The 14854-nt window shown below is 39.5% G+C and overlaps 1 protein-coding gene across 1 annotated transcript in view; it reads left to right on the forward strand.

Annotated features, from left to right (window-relative positions):
* Nucleotides 1-13924, forward strand: part of ARMC1 (armadillo repeat containing 1) — a 41279-nt gene extending 27355 nt beyond the window's left edge. Inside the window, exons 5-7 of the mRNA XM_076005264.1 lie at nt 10492-10608; nt 10742-10816; nt 11780-13924. Of these exons, the coding sequence (XP_075861379.1) occupies nt 10492-10608; nt 10742-10816; nt 11780-11971 (384 nt within the window). The 3' untranslated portion in view covers nt 11972-13924. The remainder of the gene's footprint in view (nt 1-10491; nt 10609-10741; nt 10817-11779) is intronic.
* The last annotated feature ends 930 nt before the right edge of the window (nt 13925-14854 follow it).

Here is a 14854-nt window from a genome sequence, read left to right on the forward strand (position 1 = left end):
GCTATGTTTCTCAGGCTGCTCTCAAACTCCTGGGCTCAAGCAATCCTCTCTCCTCAGCCTCCTGAAGTGCTGGGATTACAGGTGTGGGCCACTGTACCTAGCCAACCACCTGTCTCTTTAGCTATGCCAGGTAGGTTACATTAGATTATCCATAATTTTTTTTTTTAATTGTGGTGTATAGGCACTTAGGCCGTAGGATTTAGGGTTCACTAAGTAAGTGTGAGGAAAAGGCTTCCATACATATATTATCTTTTTTTTTTTTTTTGAGACAGAGTCTCACTCTGTTGCCCGGGCTAGAGTGCCGTGGCGTCAGCCTAGCTCACAGCAACCTCAAACTCCTGGGCTCAAGTGATCCTCCTGCCTTGGCCTCCCTGAGTGCTAGGAGTATAGGCATGAGCCACCACACCCGGCCACCATATGCATATTATCTATGGCAGAGCCAAATAAGTTAACTATCTTATTGAAACTGGGGCCACAAGATCCTAAAAAGTTTCTAGAAAGTAAGTTCTGATAAATATAAATTGATTGAATGGAAGATATTAAGATATACAAAGTATTTCTAATATCATCTGTTTGATTTTTTTTGTTGTTGTTGTTTTTTGTTTGTTTTTTAATTTTTTTTTTATTTCGGCATATTATGGGGGTACAGATTTTAAGGTTTCAATAAATGCCCATTTCCCCCCTCCCCCCAAAAGTCTGAGTCTCCATCATGACCATCCCCCAGATGGTGCACATCTCACTCATTATGTATGTATATACCCGCCCCCCTCCCCCCTCCCACCTGCCCAATACCCTATTACTGTAGTACCTATGTGTCCACTTAGGTGCTACTCAGTTAATACCAGTTTGCTGGAGAATATATCTGGTGCTTGTTTTTCCATTCTTGGGATACTTCACTTAGTAGTATGGGTTCCAGCTCTAACCAGGAAAATATAAGATGTGCTATATCACCATTGTTTCTTAGAGCTGAATAGTACTCCATGGTATACATATACCACATTTTATTAATCCATTCTTGGATTGATGGGCACTTGGGCTGTTTCCACAGCCTTGCAATTATGAATTGTGCTGCTATAAACATTCGAGTGCAGGTATCTTTTTTGTAGAGTGTCATTGGATCATTTGGGTAGATGCCCAGCAATGGGATTGCTGGATCAAATGGTAGATTCACTTGTATCGCTTTAAGGTATCTCCATAGTTCTTTCCACAGAGGTTGAACTAGTTTGCAGTCCCACCAGCAGTGTAGGAGTGTTCCTCTCTCTCCGCAACCACGCCAGCATTTATTGTTTGGAGATTTTTTGATAAAGGCCATTCTCACTGGGGTTAAGTGATATCTCATTGTGGTTTTGATTTGCATTTCCCTGATGATTAGAGATGTTGAGCATTTTTTCATATGTTTGTTGGCCATTCTTCTGTCTTCTTTAGAAAAATTTCTGTTCAAGTCCTTTGCCCACTTTTTAATGGGGTTATTTGATTTTTTCTTCCTAATTTTCGTGAGTTCTAAGTATATTCTAGTTATCAGTCCCTTATCGGATGCATAGGATGCAAAAATTTTCTCTCATTCTGTAGGTTGTCTGTTTACTTTCATGACTATTTCTTTGGCTGTGCAGAAGCTTTGTAGTTTGATCATGTCCCATTTATTTATTTTTGTTGCTGCTGTGATTGCCTTTGGGGACTTCTTCATAAACTCTTTGCCCAGGCCGATGTCTAGGAGAGTGTTTCCAACTTTTTCCTCTAGAGTTCTAATAGTTTCATACCTTAGGTTTTGTTTGATTTTAATGAATGAGAAAAATGTAGGTCAGGCGCGGCGGGCAGCTCACACCTTTAATCCTAACACTCTGGGAGGCCGAGGCAGGAGGATCACTCAAAGTCAGGAGTTTGAAACCAGCCTGAGCAAGAGTGAGACCCTCTCTCTACTAAAAATAGAGAGAAATTAATCAGCCAACTAAAAATATATAGAAAAAATTAGCTGGGCATGGTGATGCATGCCTGTATGAAAGTTCTTGGTTTCATAAAGCTAACATCGTAGTTGGGAGAGTCAAACAATCAGCTTCATGAAAACGTGTTAATTTGTGTTGAAATAAAGATGAATTTCCCTTATGAATCTCATTTGTCACTGTCACATACAGTTGGTTGGTTATCAGACTCTGCCTGTGGTAAAATAGGCAAATTATTTTCTATTTTTTGCTCTCCTAGTATTTAAGGAATCAGACTAATAGTATCCTATCCTAACTCATGTAATAATATGTGCCTTGCAAACTTCACTTTGTAGTTTACCTGGTGTTAAATACAAGGACGAAGTAAACATAGAGCTGTTTTGCACCAATCCCCTAAGGAGGCTGCACAGAACCAGGCCTCTGCAGAGCAGAGTCCAGAGACAGCGCACTGGATGAGCCCATTGTGGGCCTGTGCTCTGCCACAGACTGACATATCCCAGATCTTTCCTTCCCTGAGTAGCCTTGAAATGAGAAGTGGTTTGAGTAGGGGATGAGCAGTGGTGTGAGAGTTATTTTGAAGGATGTGGGAATAAGCTTGACAACTGAATGTGATATAAAGACTTGGCACAGAGTCAGTTGTAGAGTCCTATCCGCCCAGAAGTACTCAATCAGAACCTGATTTCAGTACAGAAACAGGGCAGTTTATTTATTTATTTCAGTTTACTGTTCACTTCTTTTTTTTCTTCAATTGAATCCATTTTTTTTTTTTTGCCATATATATGTACTTCTATTTTATTTAAATAGATTTAAGAGGTAAAAGTGGCTTTTTGTTACATGGCTGAATTGCATAGTGAAGTATAGACTGTTAATATACCTGAATAGTGTGCTGCATACTCAATAGGTAATTTTTCATCCTGTGGTCCCCTTCCATCTCCCCATTCTGAGTCTCCATTGTCAATTAAGTCATTCTGTATGACCATGTATACCCATTATTTAGCTCGCACTTGTAAGTGAGAACATACAGTATTTGATTCTTTGTTCCTGGGTTACTTCACTTAGAATGATGGCCTCCAGTTCCATTCAAGTTGCTGCAAAAGACATTATTTCATTCTTTTTGATGGCCGAGTAGGATTCCATGGTGTGTGTGTGTTTATGTATGTAACATAAACACGTACACACACCCCATGTACATAAATAAACACACACACACACACACACCACATTTTGTTTATCCAGTCCTAGGTGGACACTTAGGGTGGTTCCATATCTTTGCAATTTTGAATTGTGCTATAGTAATCATAACAGGTGCCAGGTGTCTTTTTCATAAAATGACTTTTTTTCCTTTGGGTAGATCCCTGGTAGTGGGATGGTTGGGTTGAATGGTAAATCTACTTTTAGTTCTTTGAGAAATCTCCATACTGTTTTCCATAGAGGTTGTACTAATTTACTTTCCCACCAAGAGTGTATAAGCATTCCCTTTTCACCACATGCACACTAGCATCTATTGTTTTTTGTTATGACCATTTTGATAGAGTATCTCATTGTGGTTTTAATTTGCATTTCCCTAATGATTAGTGAAGTAGAGCAATTTTTCATATGTTTATTGGCCATTTGTTTCTCTTCTTTTGAAAAATGTCTGTTTGTATCTTTTGGCCACTTTTTTTTTTTTTTTTTTTTTTTTTTTTTTTTGAGACAGAGTCTCACTCTGTTGCCCAGGCTAGAGTGAGTGCCATGGCGTCAGCCTACCTCACAGCGACCTCAATCTCCTAGGCTCAAGCAATCCTCCTGCCTCAGCCTCCCGAGTAGCTGGGACTATAGGCGTGCACCACCATGCCTGGCTAATTTTTTTATATATATATATCAGTTGGCCAATTAATTTCTTTCTATTTATAGTAGAGACGGGGTCTCGCTCTTGCTCAGGCTGGTTTCGAACTCCTGACCTCGAGCAGTCTGCCCGCCTCGGCCTCCAGAGTGCTAGGATTACAGGTGTGAGCCACCGTGCCTGGCCTGTAGTTTTCTTTTCTTGTGTCCTTTCTTGGCTTTGATATCAGGGTGATATTGTACAATGAGAGAGGATTCCCTCCTTTTTGGTATTAGGGAACAGTTTCAGTAGGAGAGGTGCCAGTTCTTCTTTGTAGGTCTGGTGGAATTTACCTGTGAATCATCTGCTCCTGGGCTGTTTTTTGTTATTTTGGGGAAATTTTTTATTACTGATTCAATTTTGCTGCTTGTTATTTGTCTGTTCAGGATTTCTTCCTGATTCAAGCTTTGGAAGTCATATGTTTTGTTGTTGTTGTTGTTGTTGTTGTTTTTAAAGGCTGGTCAAGTGGAGCAGTGTGTTTTTAAAAATTTATCCCCTTCCTTTAGACTTTCCAGTTCATGTTCATAGAGATGGTTATAGTAGTCTCAGATGATCTTTTTGTATTTCTGTGTTATCAGTGGTAATGTCTCCTTTTTCATTTCTCATTGAGCTTATTTGGGTCCTTTCCCTTCTTGGTTAATCTGGCTATTGGTCCGTCAATTTTATTTATCTTTTCAAAGAACCAACTTTTTTTGTTGAGTTTTTGTATTATTTTTTTGTTTGTATGTTTCAATTTCCTTTACTTCTGCTCTGATTTTTTGTTGTTGTTGTTGTTTTTTTTTTTTTTTTTTTTTTTTGAGACAGAGTCTCACTTTGTTGTCCAGGCTAGAGTGAGTGCCGTGGCGTCAGCCTAGCTCACAGCAACCTCAAACTCCTGGGCTCGAGTGATCCTTCTGCCTCAGCCTCCCGAGTAGCTGGGACTACAGGCATGCGCCACTATGCCCGACTAATTTTTTTTTTTTATATATATATCAGTTGGCCAATTAATTTCTTTCTGTTTATAGTAGAGACGGGGTCTCGCTCTTGCTCAGGCTGGTTTTGAACTCCTGACCTTGAGCAATCCGCCCGCCTCGGTCTCCCAAGAGCTAGGATTACAGGCGTGAGCCACAGCGCCCGGCCAGTTGTTGTTGTTTTTATAATTTTCTTTTTTAGCCCATTCTTCTGTAGAAAGAAATAGTCTGATCTTTATTATTTATTACCTGTCTTCTGGTATCTTTGGGTTTGGTTTGTTCTTCTTTTTCTAGTTCCCTCAGGTTTGACATTAGATTAATTTGTGATCTTTCTTTTTGATGGAGGCATTTAGTGCTATGAACTTCCTTCTGAACACTGCTTTGGCTGTGTCCCAGAGATTTAGGTTGCCATTGTCTTTCAGCTCAAAAAATTCTTTATTTCCATCTTGATTTTGTTGTTGACTCAAAGATCATTCAACAGCAGGTTGTTTAATTTCCATGTATTTGTATATTAGTAGTTTTGAGAGTTCTTCTGGAGTTGATTTCTAGTTTTATTCCACTGTGGTCTCAGAAGATACGTGGCATGATTTAGGTTTATTAAAATTTGTTGAGACTTGTTTTGTGGCCTAACATATGGTTTATCTTGGAAAATGTTCCATGTGCTGATAAGAAGAATGTATATTCAGTTTCAGGGTAGGCTGTTTTGTAAATGTCTGTTAGAGCTATTTGTTGTAGAGTCCTGTTTAAGTCTGGTGTTTCTTTGTTAATTTTCTGCTTCAGTGGTCTGTCTAGTTCTGTCAGTGGAGTGTTGAAGTCCCCCACTATTATTATATTGCTGTTTATTTCATTTCTTAGGTGTAATAGTATTTGTTTTATGAATCTGTGAGCTCCAGTGTTAGGTGTATATATATATTTAGGATTGTTATATCTTTTTGAATTGATCACTTTTATTATGTAATGATAAATGATACTTTTATCATTATATACTGACTGTCTTTGTCTTTTATGCTGTTGATTTAAATTCTATTTTATATGATATAAGAATAACTATTCCTGCTCTTTTGTGGTGTTCTTTTACATGGAATATTTTTTTCCAGCCCTTTACCTTGAATCTTTGTGACTCCTTACAAGTTAAATGGGTTTCTTGGAGACAGCAGATATTTGGGTTGTGATTTTTTATCCATTCTGTTAAGGTATCTTTTAAGTGGAACATTTAGACCATTTATGTTCATAGTTATTATTGATAAGTGAGATACTGTTCCAGTCATCATGCTGATTGTTACTTTGCTGCTTTGTGTCCTTCCTTGTGTTACTATTTTATAAGTGGTGTGAGTTTTTACTTTCAAGTGTCTTTACATTGGTGGGTGTCAAGCATTCTTTTCTGAAAAGCACTTTTGAACATTTCTTATAGAGCAGGTCTAGTGGTGACAAATTCCCTTGGTGTTTGCTTCTCTGGGAAAGATTTTATTTCTCTTTCACGTATGCATCTGAGTTTTGCAGGATACAGAATTCTTGGTTGACAGTTATCTGTTTAAGAAAAGACCCCAATCCCTTCTGGCTTGTAAGGTTTCTGTTGAGAAGTCTGCTGTTAGTCTGATGGGTTTTCCTTGATAAGTTACTTGATGGCTTTCATTTTGCAGCTTGTAGGATTTTATTCTTCACTTTGACTTTGGCCAGGCTGATGATTATGTGCCTTGTTGATGTCCTATTTGCATTGAATCTTCCAAGAGTTCATTAACGTTTTTTATATCCGGATGTCTAAATCTCTAGCAAGACCAGGGAAGTTTTCCTTCATTATTTCCTCAAATAGATTTTCCATGCTTTCTGTTTTTTCTTCATTTCCCTGAGGGATACCTATGATTCTTATAGTTGGACACTTCACATAATATATTTCTCAGATTTTTTTCATTTCTCTTGATTCTTTTCCCTTTAATTTTGACTAGCTGGGTTAATTTGAAATACTTGTCTTCAAGCTGAGATTCTTTCTTCTGCTTGATTTAGTCTGTTGTTATGACTTTCCACTGTATTTTGACATTCCCTAAATGACTCTTTCATCTCCAGAAGTTCTGTTATTTTTTTAAATTATCTCTTTGTGAATGTTTTATTTATGTCCTGGATTATTTTTTTGGTTTCTTTGTGTTGGTTTTTAAATTTCTCATTTATCCCATTAGCTTGCTTTTGATCCATATTTTGAGTTTCAGATCTGACATTTCAAAAATTTCCTCTTGGTTGCAGTTCATTGCTGGAGAGTTTGTATAATCCTTTGGGGATGTCGAGAGTGCCTTCTTTTTTGTTGTTGTTGTTATTTTGTTTGGTTTTGTTTTTTACATACTGTCAGAGTTCTTATGCTGGTTCCTTCTCATCTGGAACCTCTTCACCCAGCTCAAAGCAGCTAGCTTTGCATTTCACCTGTTCTCCTCTGCCAGGAACTCTGTTGCACAGTGTAGAGAGAGAGAGGTACACTGTCTTTCGGCTTGTGCAGGTAGGTACCCACTGTGGCAGTGCCGGCAATTTGGTTCACTTGTACCTCAGATCCCCTGCGAGAGTGTCTAGGTACCAGTGGTTGTGGGCTATGTTAGGTAGTCCCCAGTTCTCAGGCCCCTGGATGGTCCTTGAATCCTGGGGCTGGCAAGCTTGTCCTGAAGGTTCCCTGAGTTCAGGTGGTAGCTGTGACAGTGAGGGGTGCGGTTACCTCCTGGTCTGGAAGAATGCTCAGGCAGGAGAGGGTGGATGCACTGTGAGCCTGTAGACAGGGTGACTGGGCAGTGGGCCCCTCTTGAGATTAGCAGGAGCAGGCAGCTGTGAAATGCACACGCCCCTCACATCTGCCTTTCTTGGCAGTTAAGCTATCTCTGTCCTTCAAGGCCATAAAAGCACTCAGATTCCCAGCTTCCACACTGGCCCAGCTGCAGCAAAGGTAGTGTACGCAGCTCAACCAGCTGTACGCAGGGCTACCAGATTGGATATGGGCTGTGGCTAAAATGCACTGGCAGGGCAGGTCTGGTGCCAGAGACTTTCCTCCAGGGAGGGTAAGCTCCTCCTAGAAGGGACAGGCAGCTTGGGGGGAGGACTGCTAGCCCTGCCATCCCTCTGGATAGGTGGTATCCTTAGTCCTTAGGGAACATGAAAACATTTGCTATAGCTTTTTAGAGGGAAGAGAGCAAGCCACCTCCTAAATGGTACCTTGGACCTGTGATCAAAAAGGGTGGGTCTACTTTTTAGCAAATAGCATGGGCAAGATGCGGGGGAGAGTGCCATTCTCCTTCTTCTGGGTCTCACTGTAGCCCATAGCAGCATGGTGGGAATTGTCCTAGGTGTGTGTAGGAGATTTTGGACTCCCTTGTCTCTCCTCAGCTGGGTGGGGCTAGTCAGCCCAAATTCAGCCTGAGGGCCGGGTACTGCTTGGCTTCAAATTCCCAAAATGACCAGAGAGGGCAGGGCCCTTCTCAGGCTATACTGGCAGGAAACTCTGAGGAATGCAATTTGCTAGAGGCTTAGTTCCATAGCTTTGGGCTGCAGGATGGTGGTTACTGCCCCAGATGCATGCTGGAAAAACTAGTTTCCCTGCCCCTCCAGACAGGGGCTACAGCCAGGTCAAGCCCAAACTCAGCCAGAAGACAAGGCTCCATTCAGTGTTTACCCACTAAATGGCACCTTGGACCTGCCACCAGAAAGGCTGGGGCCCCACCCAGTGGTGTGGGTGAGAAACTGGAAAATGCTTTCTGGTCATTTCTCAGTGTCTTTTTTTTTTTTTTTTTTTTGGAGACCCAGTCTCACTCTGTCACCTGGGCTAGAGTGCCGTGACATCAGCCTAGCTCACAGCAACCTCAAACTTCTGGGATCAAGTGATCTTGCTGCCTTAGTCTCCAAAGCAGCTGGGATTATAGGTGTGAATCACTATGCCCAGCTAATTTTTTCTGTTTTTAGTAGAGACAGGGTCTCACTCTTGCTCAGGCTGGTCTTAAACTCATGACCTCAAACGATCCTCCTGCCCTGGCCTCCCAGGGTGCTAAGATTATAAGTGTAAGCCATCATGCCCAACCACATCTAAGTCTCAATCATAGCCCACAGCAGAGTGGTGAAAACCTTCTCAAAGGTGTGTTGGAGCACCTGGGCTCCTCTGTCCATCCTCTGAGCTGTGCAGTGGCTGCAGGTATACCTGTAGTGTATCTCGGTTCTCAGAATGGCGCCTGGCTCAGCTGCTCTAGGCTTGGATGCCTGTGGGATTCCATGTGAATTCCCTTTATAGAACGATGCCTCTGTGCAGTATCCAAGCAGCTCCTTATCTTAGGTCTGAGACCTGTGTAGGCCAAAGGGTTTTCTTGTAGCCAAGATCTTAAAAGCTGACCCAGGCAAGTTGCCCTGAACCCTCTCTTAACCCACATTTGGTGCTTCTGGTCACTTCCCTGGTGAATCATAGCATTCTTTCCTAGATGATCTGGTTGAAATGTGAGAATCTACTTACTATTCTGGTTCCTCTCTGTGGAGGAGGCACATACTACCTGTGTCTGGTTGGCCATCTTTATTGACCAGGAAAATTTAGAGATAGTGATTTGGTGTGTGGGCTGAAGGTAGAGGAAGCTATGAGGAGGAAATGCAGGAATTTTATAATCCATCTCCACTTTGGATCTTGAGTTGAGATGACCACTTGATGTCCAAGTGGATATGTGTGATAAACAAATGAAAAGGAAGTCATATTGGAGTTAGTAATGTTAATGATGACAGAGCTGGAATAATCAGTTGGGGTAAGTGGAAGACCAGGGTCATGTCATATCCCACATTGAAGAATATGTGTTATGTTGTGCTGTGAACAATATCAGAGGAAAATGAGAACCAAAAAGAGGATATTGATAACCCCTGAGAATGCAGTGGTAACCATTGAGAACATCATAAATGAAGGATGCAGTGATATTTATAAATACTAAATGCTTTAAGGAATAGTGACTCAAACACTGAAGCTCGCTAATTCTAACTTCAGTCTATTAGAATTTATCCCTAGAGATTTTTCCTTTATAGGGCCAGAGAGTAAATATTTTTGGCTCTCATTGGTCTCTTGTCTTCAGTACTAACTTTGCCTTAGCATGAAACTAGCCTCAGGTAATATGTAAGCCAGCGGTCCTCAAACTTTTTAAACAGGGGGCCAGTTCACTGTCCCTCAGACCGTTGGAGGGCTGGACTATAGTTTAAAAAAAAACTATGAACAAATTCTTATGCACACTGCACATATCTTATTTTGAAGTAAAAAAACAAAAGGATAAAAATGCCCACATGTGGCCCCGCAGGCCGTAGTTTGAAGATGCCTGAAGTAAGCAAATGGATGTGGCTGGAATAAAACTTTATTTACAGAAAACAGCTGATGCACTATAGTTTTTGCCCACCCTTGGGCTAGAGCAGCCTCTGCTTTTTGGCATTTTTTTTCTATATTATTCTTTGGTGTGTTTGATTTAAGATGTAAATTAACATTGGCTAACTTCTTCCTAATAAAAATTTTTAAAACTACATATTAGTATTGAAGCTCAAAAAATCTAACAGAAATTACTATGCTGTTGATCTTGTAAAATTTAATAAACTTGACTAAGCTCCCACTATTCCATGCCCTAAAATAAGAGGTGGTAGAACTAAAATAGGTACATTTGTTCTCCTTCCCCCCAAAATATATTGACTAAGTTCAGTGTGGTTTTAATTAATTTAATTGCTTTTATTATTTTACCTATTTTAATAACAATTTGCTTTTACTTTTCAGTCTCGGAGAAACCTGTGCGAGGAGGCTTTGTTAAAAATTAAAGGTGTTATTAGCTTTACTTTTCAAATGGCTGTTCAAAGATGTGTGGTACGAATCCGTTCAGATTTGAAAGCAGAGGTTAGTATTTTTTTTTTTTTTTTTTAGCATGCTTGTCACTTGATAGAGGTTAGTATTTTAAATGGCTCAATATTTTGGGGGTTACAGGTAAACAAGTTAGTATTCAAAATTGTTCCTTTTTGTCTTGGCCTAGGCTTTGGCGTCAGCGATAGCATCAACCAAGGTTATGAAAGCTCAGCAAGTCGTGAAAAGTGAAAGTGGAGAAGAGGTAAAAGATTTATTTAGTTTTCTCTATACCTAATTCAGACTCATGATTATTTTTTATGGCTAGCAAACTGCCAGTATTTCTAGACCAGGCGTCCTCAAACTACGGCCCACAGGCCACATGCCGCCCACGGAGGACATTTATCCGCTCTACCAGGTGTTTTTGCCCCCGCTGCCTATCCTGCTTAGTAGCCGACTCGTCCCAGGCCCACGGTGCGCACTCCCCAACGGTCTGAGAGACAGTGAACTGGCCCCCTGTTTAAAAAGTTTGAGGACCCCTGTTCTCGACCAGTTGAGTTGCCAGATATATAAGAATGTGTTGTTTCTTGGTTAACAGTTAACTGTTTTAGAAATACAGTGAGATCATTTGTGGATTTCAGAGTCTGCTCTTGTGAATAAAAGTTTTATCTCAGTTGAGATATCTTGCAGATTGTATGTGGAAGTAAAGGATACATGGTTTCATTGCATTTATTTTTAAATACTGTCTTCCTAACCTTAATTAGTCTTGCCAGTACAGAAAATAACAAAGTAACCACTCTGCAAGTAAATGGGGTGGAAATCCTTGCCTATTGCTACTCTTTCCCCTAACTTTGTGATAGGGAAAACGAATCTGTATGCCTTGAGCTCATTTGGGTTCCCACAGATGGGAAGTTTCATGGCCCTCCAAGGGGGCCAGACACTTGCTTTAGTCATCTTTACATTGACAGAGGTGGTTCATGTACTCCTAGGGCCTCAGCATATCAACTTCTGAGTCCCCATTTATACTCTACTCCTTCCTTTCTGTGCTTACACAGTGCTCAGCAATTGGGCCTACCATCACATAACAGGAAAATTGTAAAAGGAATAGAGCCCCTGAGAATAAATGTGGTAATTAGAATGAGGAGTAAAGTTGACCTTTAACTTATGACATACTATGTATCACATTAAGTTGATTTTGTAATAACTCCTAATATGTTCTCCATATCAGATGTTGGTCCCATTCCAAGATACTCCTGTGGAAGTAGAACAGAACACAGAGCTGCCTGACTACCTGCCTGAGGATGAGAGTCCCTCAAAGGAGCAGGACAAAGCAGTGTCCCGTGTTGGCTCACACCCAGAGGGTGGAGCTAGCTGGCTGAGCACAGCTGCAAACTTTTTATCCAGATCATTCTACTGGTGACTTCAATTTGGGGTTCAAGGACTGTGTGAAACAACAAGGGGCCAGTTTTCCATTGTTGTGGTGAACTGTCAAGTGCAATTTGCAATAAGTTATCATGAAAAGTTTTTAGATTACATGATTGCGTATGCTGCATTTTACATCTTATTGGACATTTTACCCCCACTGAGTGGTAAAAAGGACAGAGGCTACAGGTGGAATTGCTTTGTTTATGAAGGTATTTTGGTTTTGTTTTCCTTTGTTTAATTGCCTCACTTTTTAAAAAACATGGGTCCACTGTTAAAACCAAACATGTATGTGCAGCTTTACATTTATTTTACATGAAGCACGTGATTAGGAAAATTTGTTTTCTCCTCAGGCCTCAGGACCTATCTGAAGAGTTTTTTAATAGCTCAAGTTGTGCATGAATTACTGAACATTTTTCTCTGCTTTTCTTCATGAAAGATACATGCTTTGTTATCTTCACTGAAAGTTGAAAACCTTTCTCATTACCTCTCTTTTGTGCCTTTTTTATTTTGCCAACCATGTTTATAGAAAGGATATTACTAATGACATGTTGCAAATTAAAATATATTCATTTGAACATAGTAGTCCTCTAAAAATACAACTCTAAAAAACCTTGCAGTCTCGTTTTTTTATAATTTTAATAAGATTAACACAAAATCAGTTGAGAAGAAGGGAACATGTATATTAGCATAGTGATTGTGGAAAGTATTTGAATGTGACCAAATGTGGTTCTAGCTGGCTACTATTCACTTTGGTTTATATCAGCTCCTGAGAGTTAATTCCACCATGATATTGCAAGCAACTGTCAATGGTCTCTAGGCCTTACTTTGTGAGTACACCCTATCTTCTGCTAGAAAAAAATAACAGTGGTAAAGAACTGACAAACTTGAAAAAAGGAAAGAAAAATTGAATGCCTATAATGCCATAGTGCCACTTTGGAAGAGTCTAACTTTAAAACATGAATTGCTTGGCAAAAGCCTGTTCAGTAGGTGTTTCTTCGTATTGCCTTTTATGAATTTATTATTAAAATGCTGCAGTCACATTGAATGAAAAAAGACCCAAATTATTGCTTATAAAGAATAAAGCCAGCATTGGTCACTTAATCTTGTTTCTCATGTCCAGCCAGAAAAAAAGAACTTCAGTGAAGGTAAGATTAAATAAGTATATTTACACACACATATATATGGGTTTTTTTGGTAGATAAGAGCTAATTACATGTATGTAATGCTTTATTAAATTTCTGAAATATTTGGTAACTAAAATTTTCTTTTTGGAAATAAGAAATCAACTATATGCAGATACATTTTAATGACTAAAAACTAATAGGAAAAAATGGAAAATCCTTTTTCATCAATGTGTAAGAGCTGCCATTTTACTACTTGGAGAATGTGAAGTGAAAATTGGACCCTAAAAGTTTTCCTTGCTTTTTTTATCAATTCTCTTTTAGAGAAAATTAAAAGCATCCATTGTCAATGGAGAAACTAATTGTACATTACCATCACTAACACTGCAACCTTCTGGAGGGGGAGTTATTGAGGATATTGAGGATGATATTGTTTCATGTGTCTGGTCTCCGATTCAAGTGACACGCACAAACTGAAAATATAAGCTTTCAGGGCACATATTGCTCTAAATGCATATGCCAGGACCAGATGTGTTGAAGAAAGAAAAAACCACCTCCTTTCCATAGCCATTAAAGCATAGTTTACCGTTTTAAGTTTGTATTTTATTTTACATTGCCACACATCTGCTTATATAAAAAAAACTACATCCTTTTGTCAGTAATGGTTCAGTACAAGTAGGTATTACAGCTTGACATTTGTGTGTTCTAATTCTAAGTGTTCTTTTATTCCAGGTCATAATAGAGCAGTTAAGGCAACTGTAACAGCATTTTTGGAAATATATTGTAAAATAATAAAAGGTAACATAATTAAAATTAGATGGATATTACATTCTTGTGGTATAAGCATTATTGATTACTCTTAAGCCTGTTTGTACATAGCCTGCCTGGCACACTTTCCCAGTTCCCTGCAGTTGTGTTACCTGACTAATTCCCATGCATCTTCCTTTCATGTCCTTCCTGACACCATACCTGCCTCTCCCCAGGATTGGATGAGCTGCTTCTGTACATATACTTCCTCACTGTAGCATTTATCACATTATGTTAAAATTTTGTATTTACCAATGTCTCTTCTCTACACAGCTGTTTGAGAAGAGCGAGAGTCCTTTTTTATTTTGTTTTTAATTGACACATAATAATTGCAAATATTTATGGCCTATGGTAGGATGTAAGAGAGTCTTTGCGTTAACTTTGTAACTTGAGTACCTGTTAGCAATCAAAAACTCAATGTGTAGAGACCAGAGGGTTAGTCATAAGAAAGCAGTAAGCCTGGGCGGACAACAACATGGGAAAACACATGGAAAGCACCTGGCCTGTCCAAAGAAAACCACATTTTTCTCATATGGATTGTTGTTGGCTTTTGAGAATGCAGAGTTTGTGACTTTGTGACTTTTCCAGACCTTTAAAACACTAGCTGAGCTGCACAAAACACATCTGTCAGCCAGAAAATGGCTACTCTTATTTTTAGAATAGCCCCATTCTAATCTGTTTAATCTTAATATTTTAATCATTTTCTGCTCTAATATCAAAGACCTATGGATTAAAGTTTGGACTGCTTTGTCTAGGATCAAAAATGCCCTGAGAGGCCAGGCACAGTGGCTCATACGTATAATCTCAGTGTTTTGGGAGGCCAAGGTGGGAGGATCACTTGAGGCCAGGAGTTTAAGGTCAGCCTGGGCAACATTGAGACCCTGTCTCTTAAAAAAAAAAAAAAAAAAAATTTTTTTTTTTTTTTAAAAGAAACGAGTTCTCGTTCTGTT

The sequence above is a fragment of the Microcebus murinus genome, chromosome 7 (assembly GCF_040939455.1).
Source record: "Microcebus murinus isolate Inina chromosome 7, M.murinus_Inina_mat1.0, whole genome shotgun sequence".
NCBI classification, from domain to species: Eukaryota; Metazoa; Chordata; class Mammalia; order Primates; family Cheirogaleidae; genus Microcebus; species Microcebus murinus.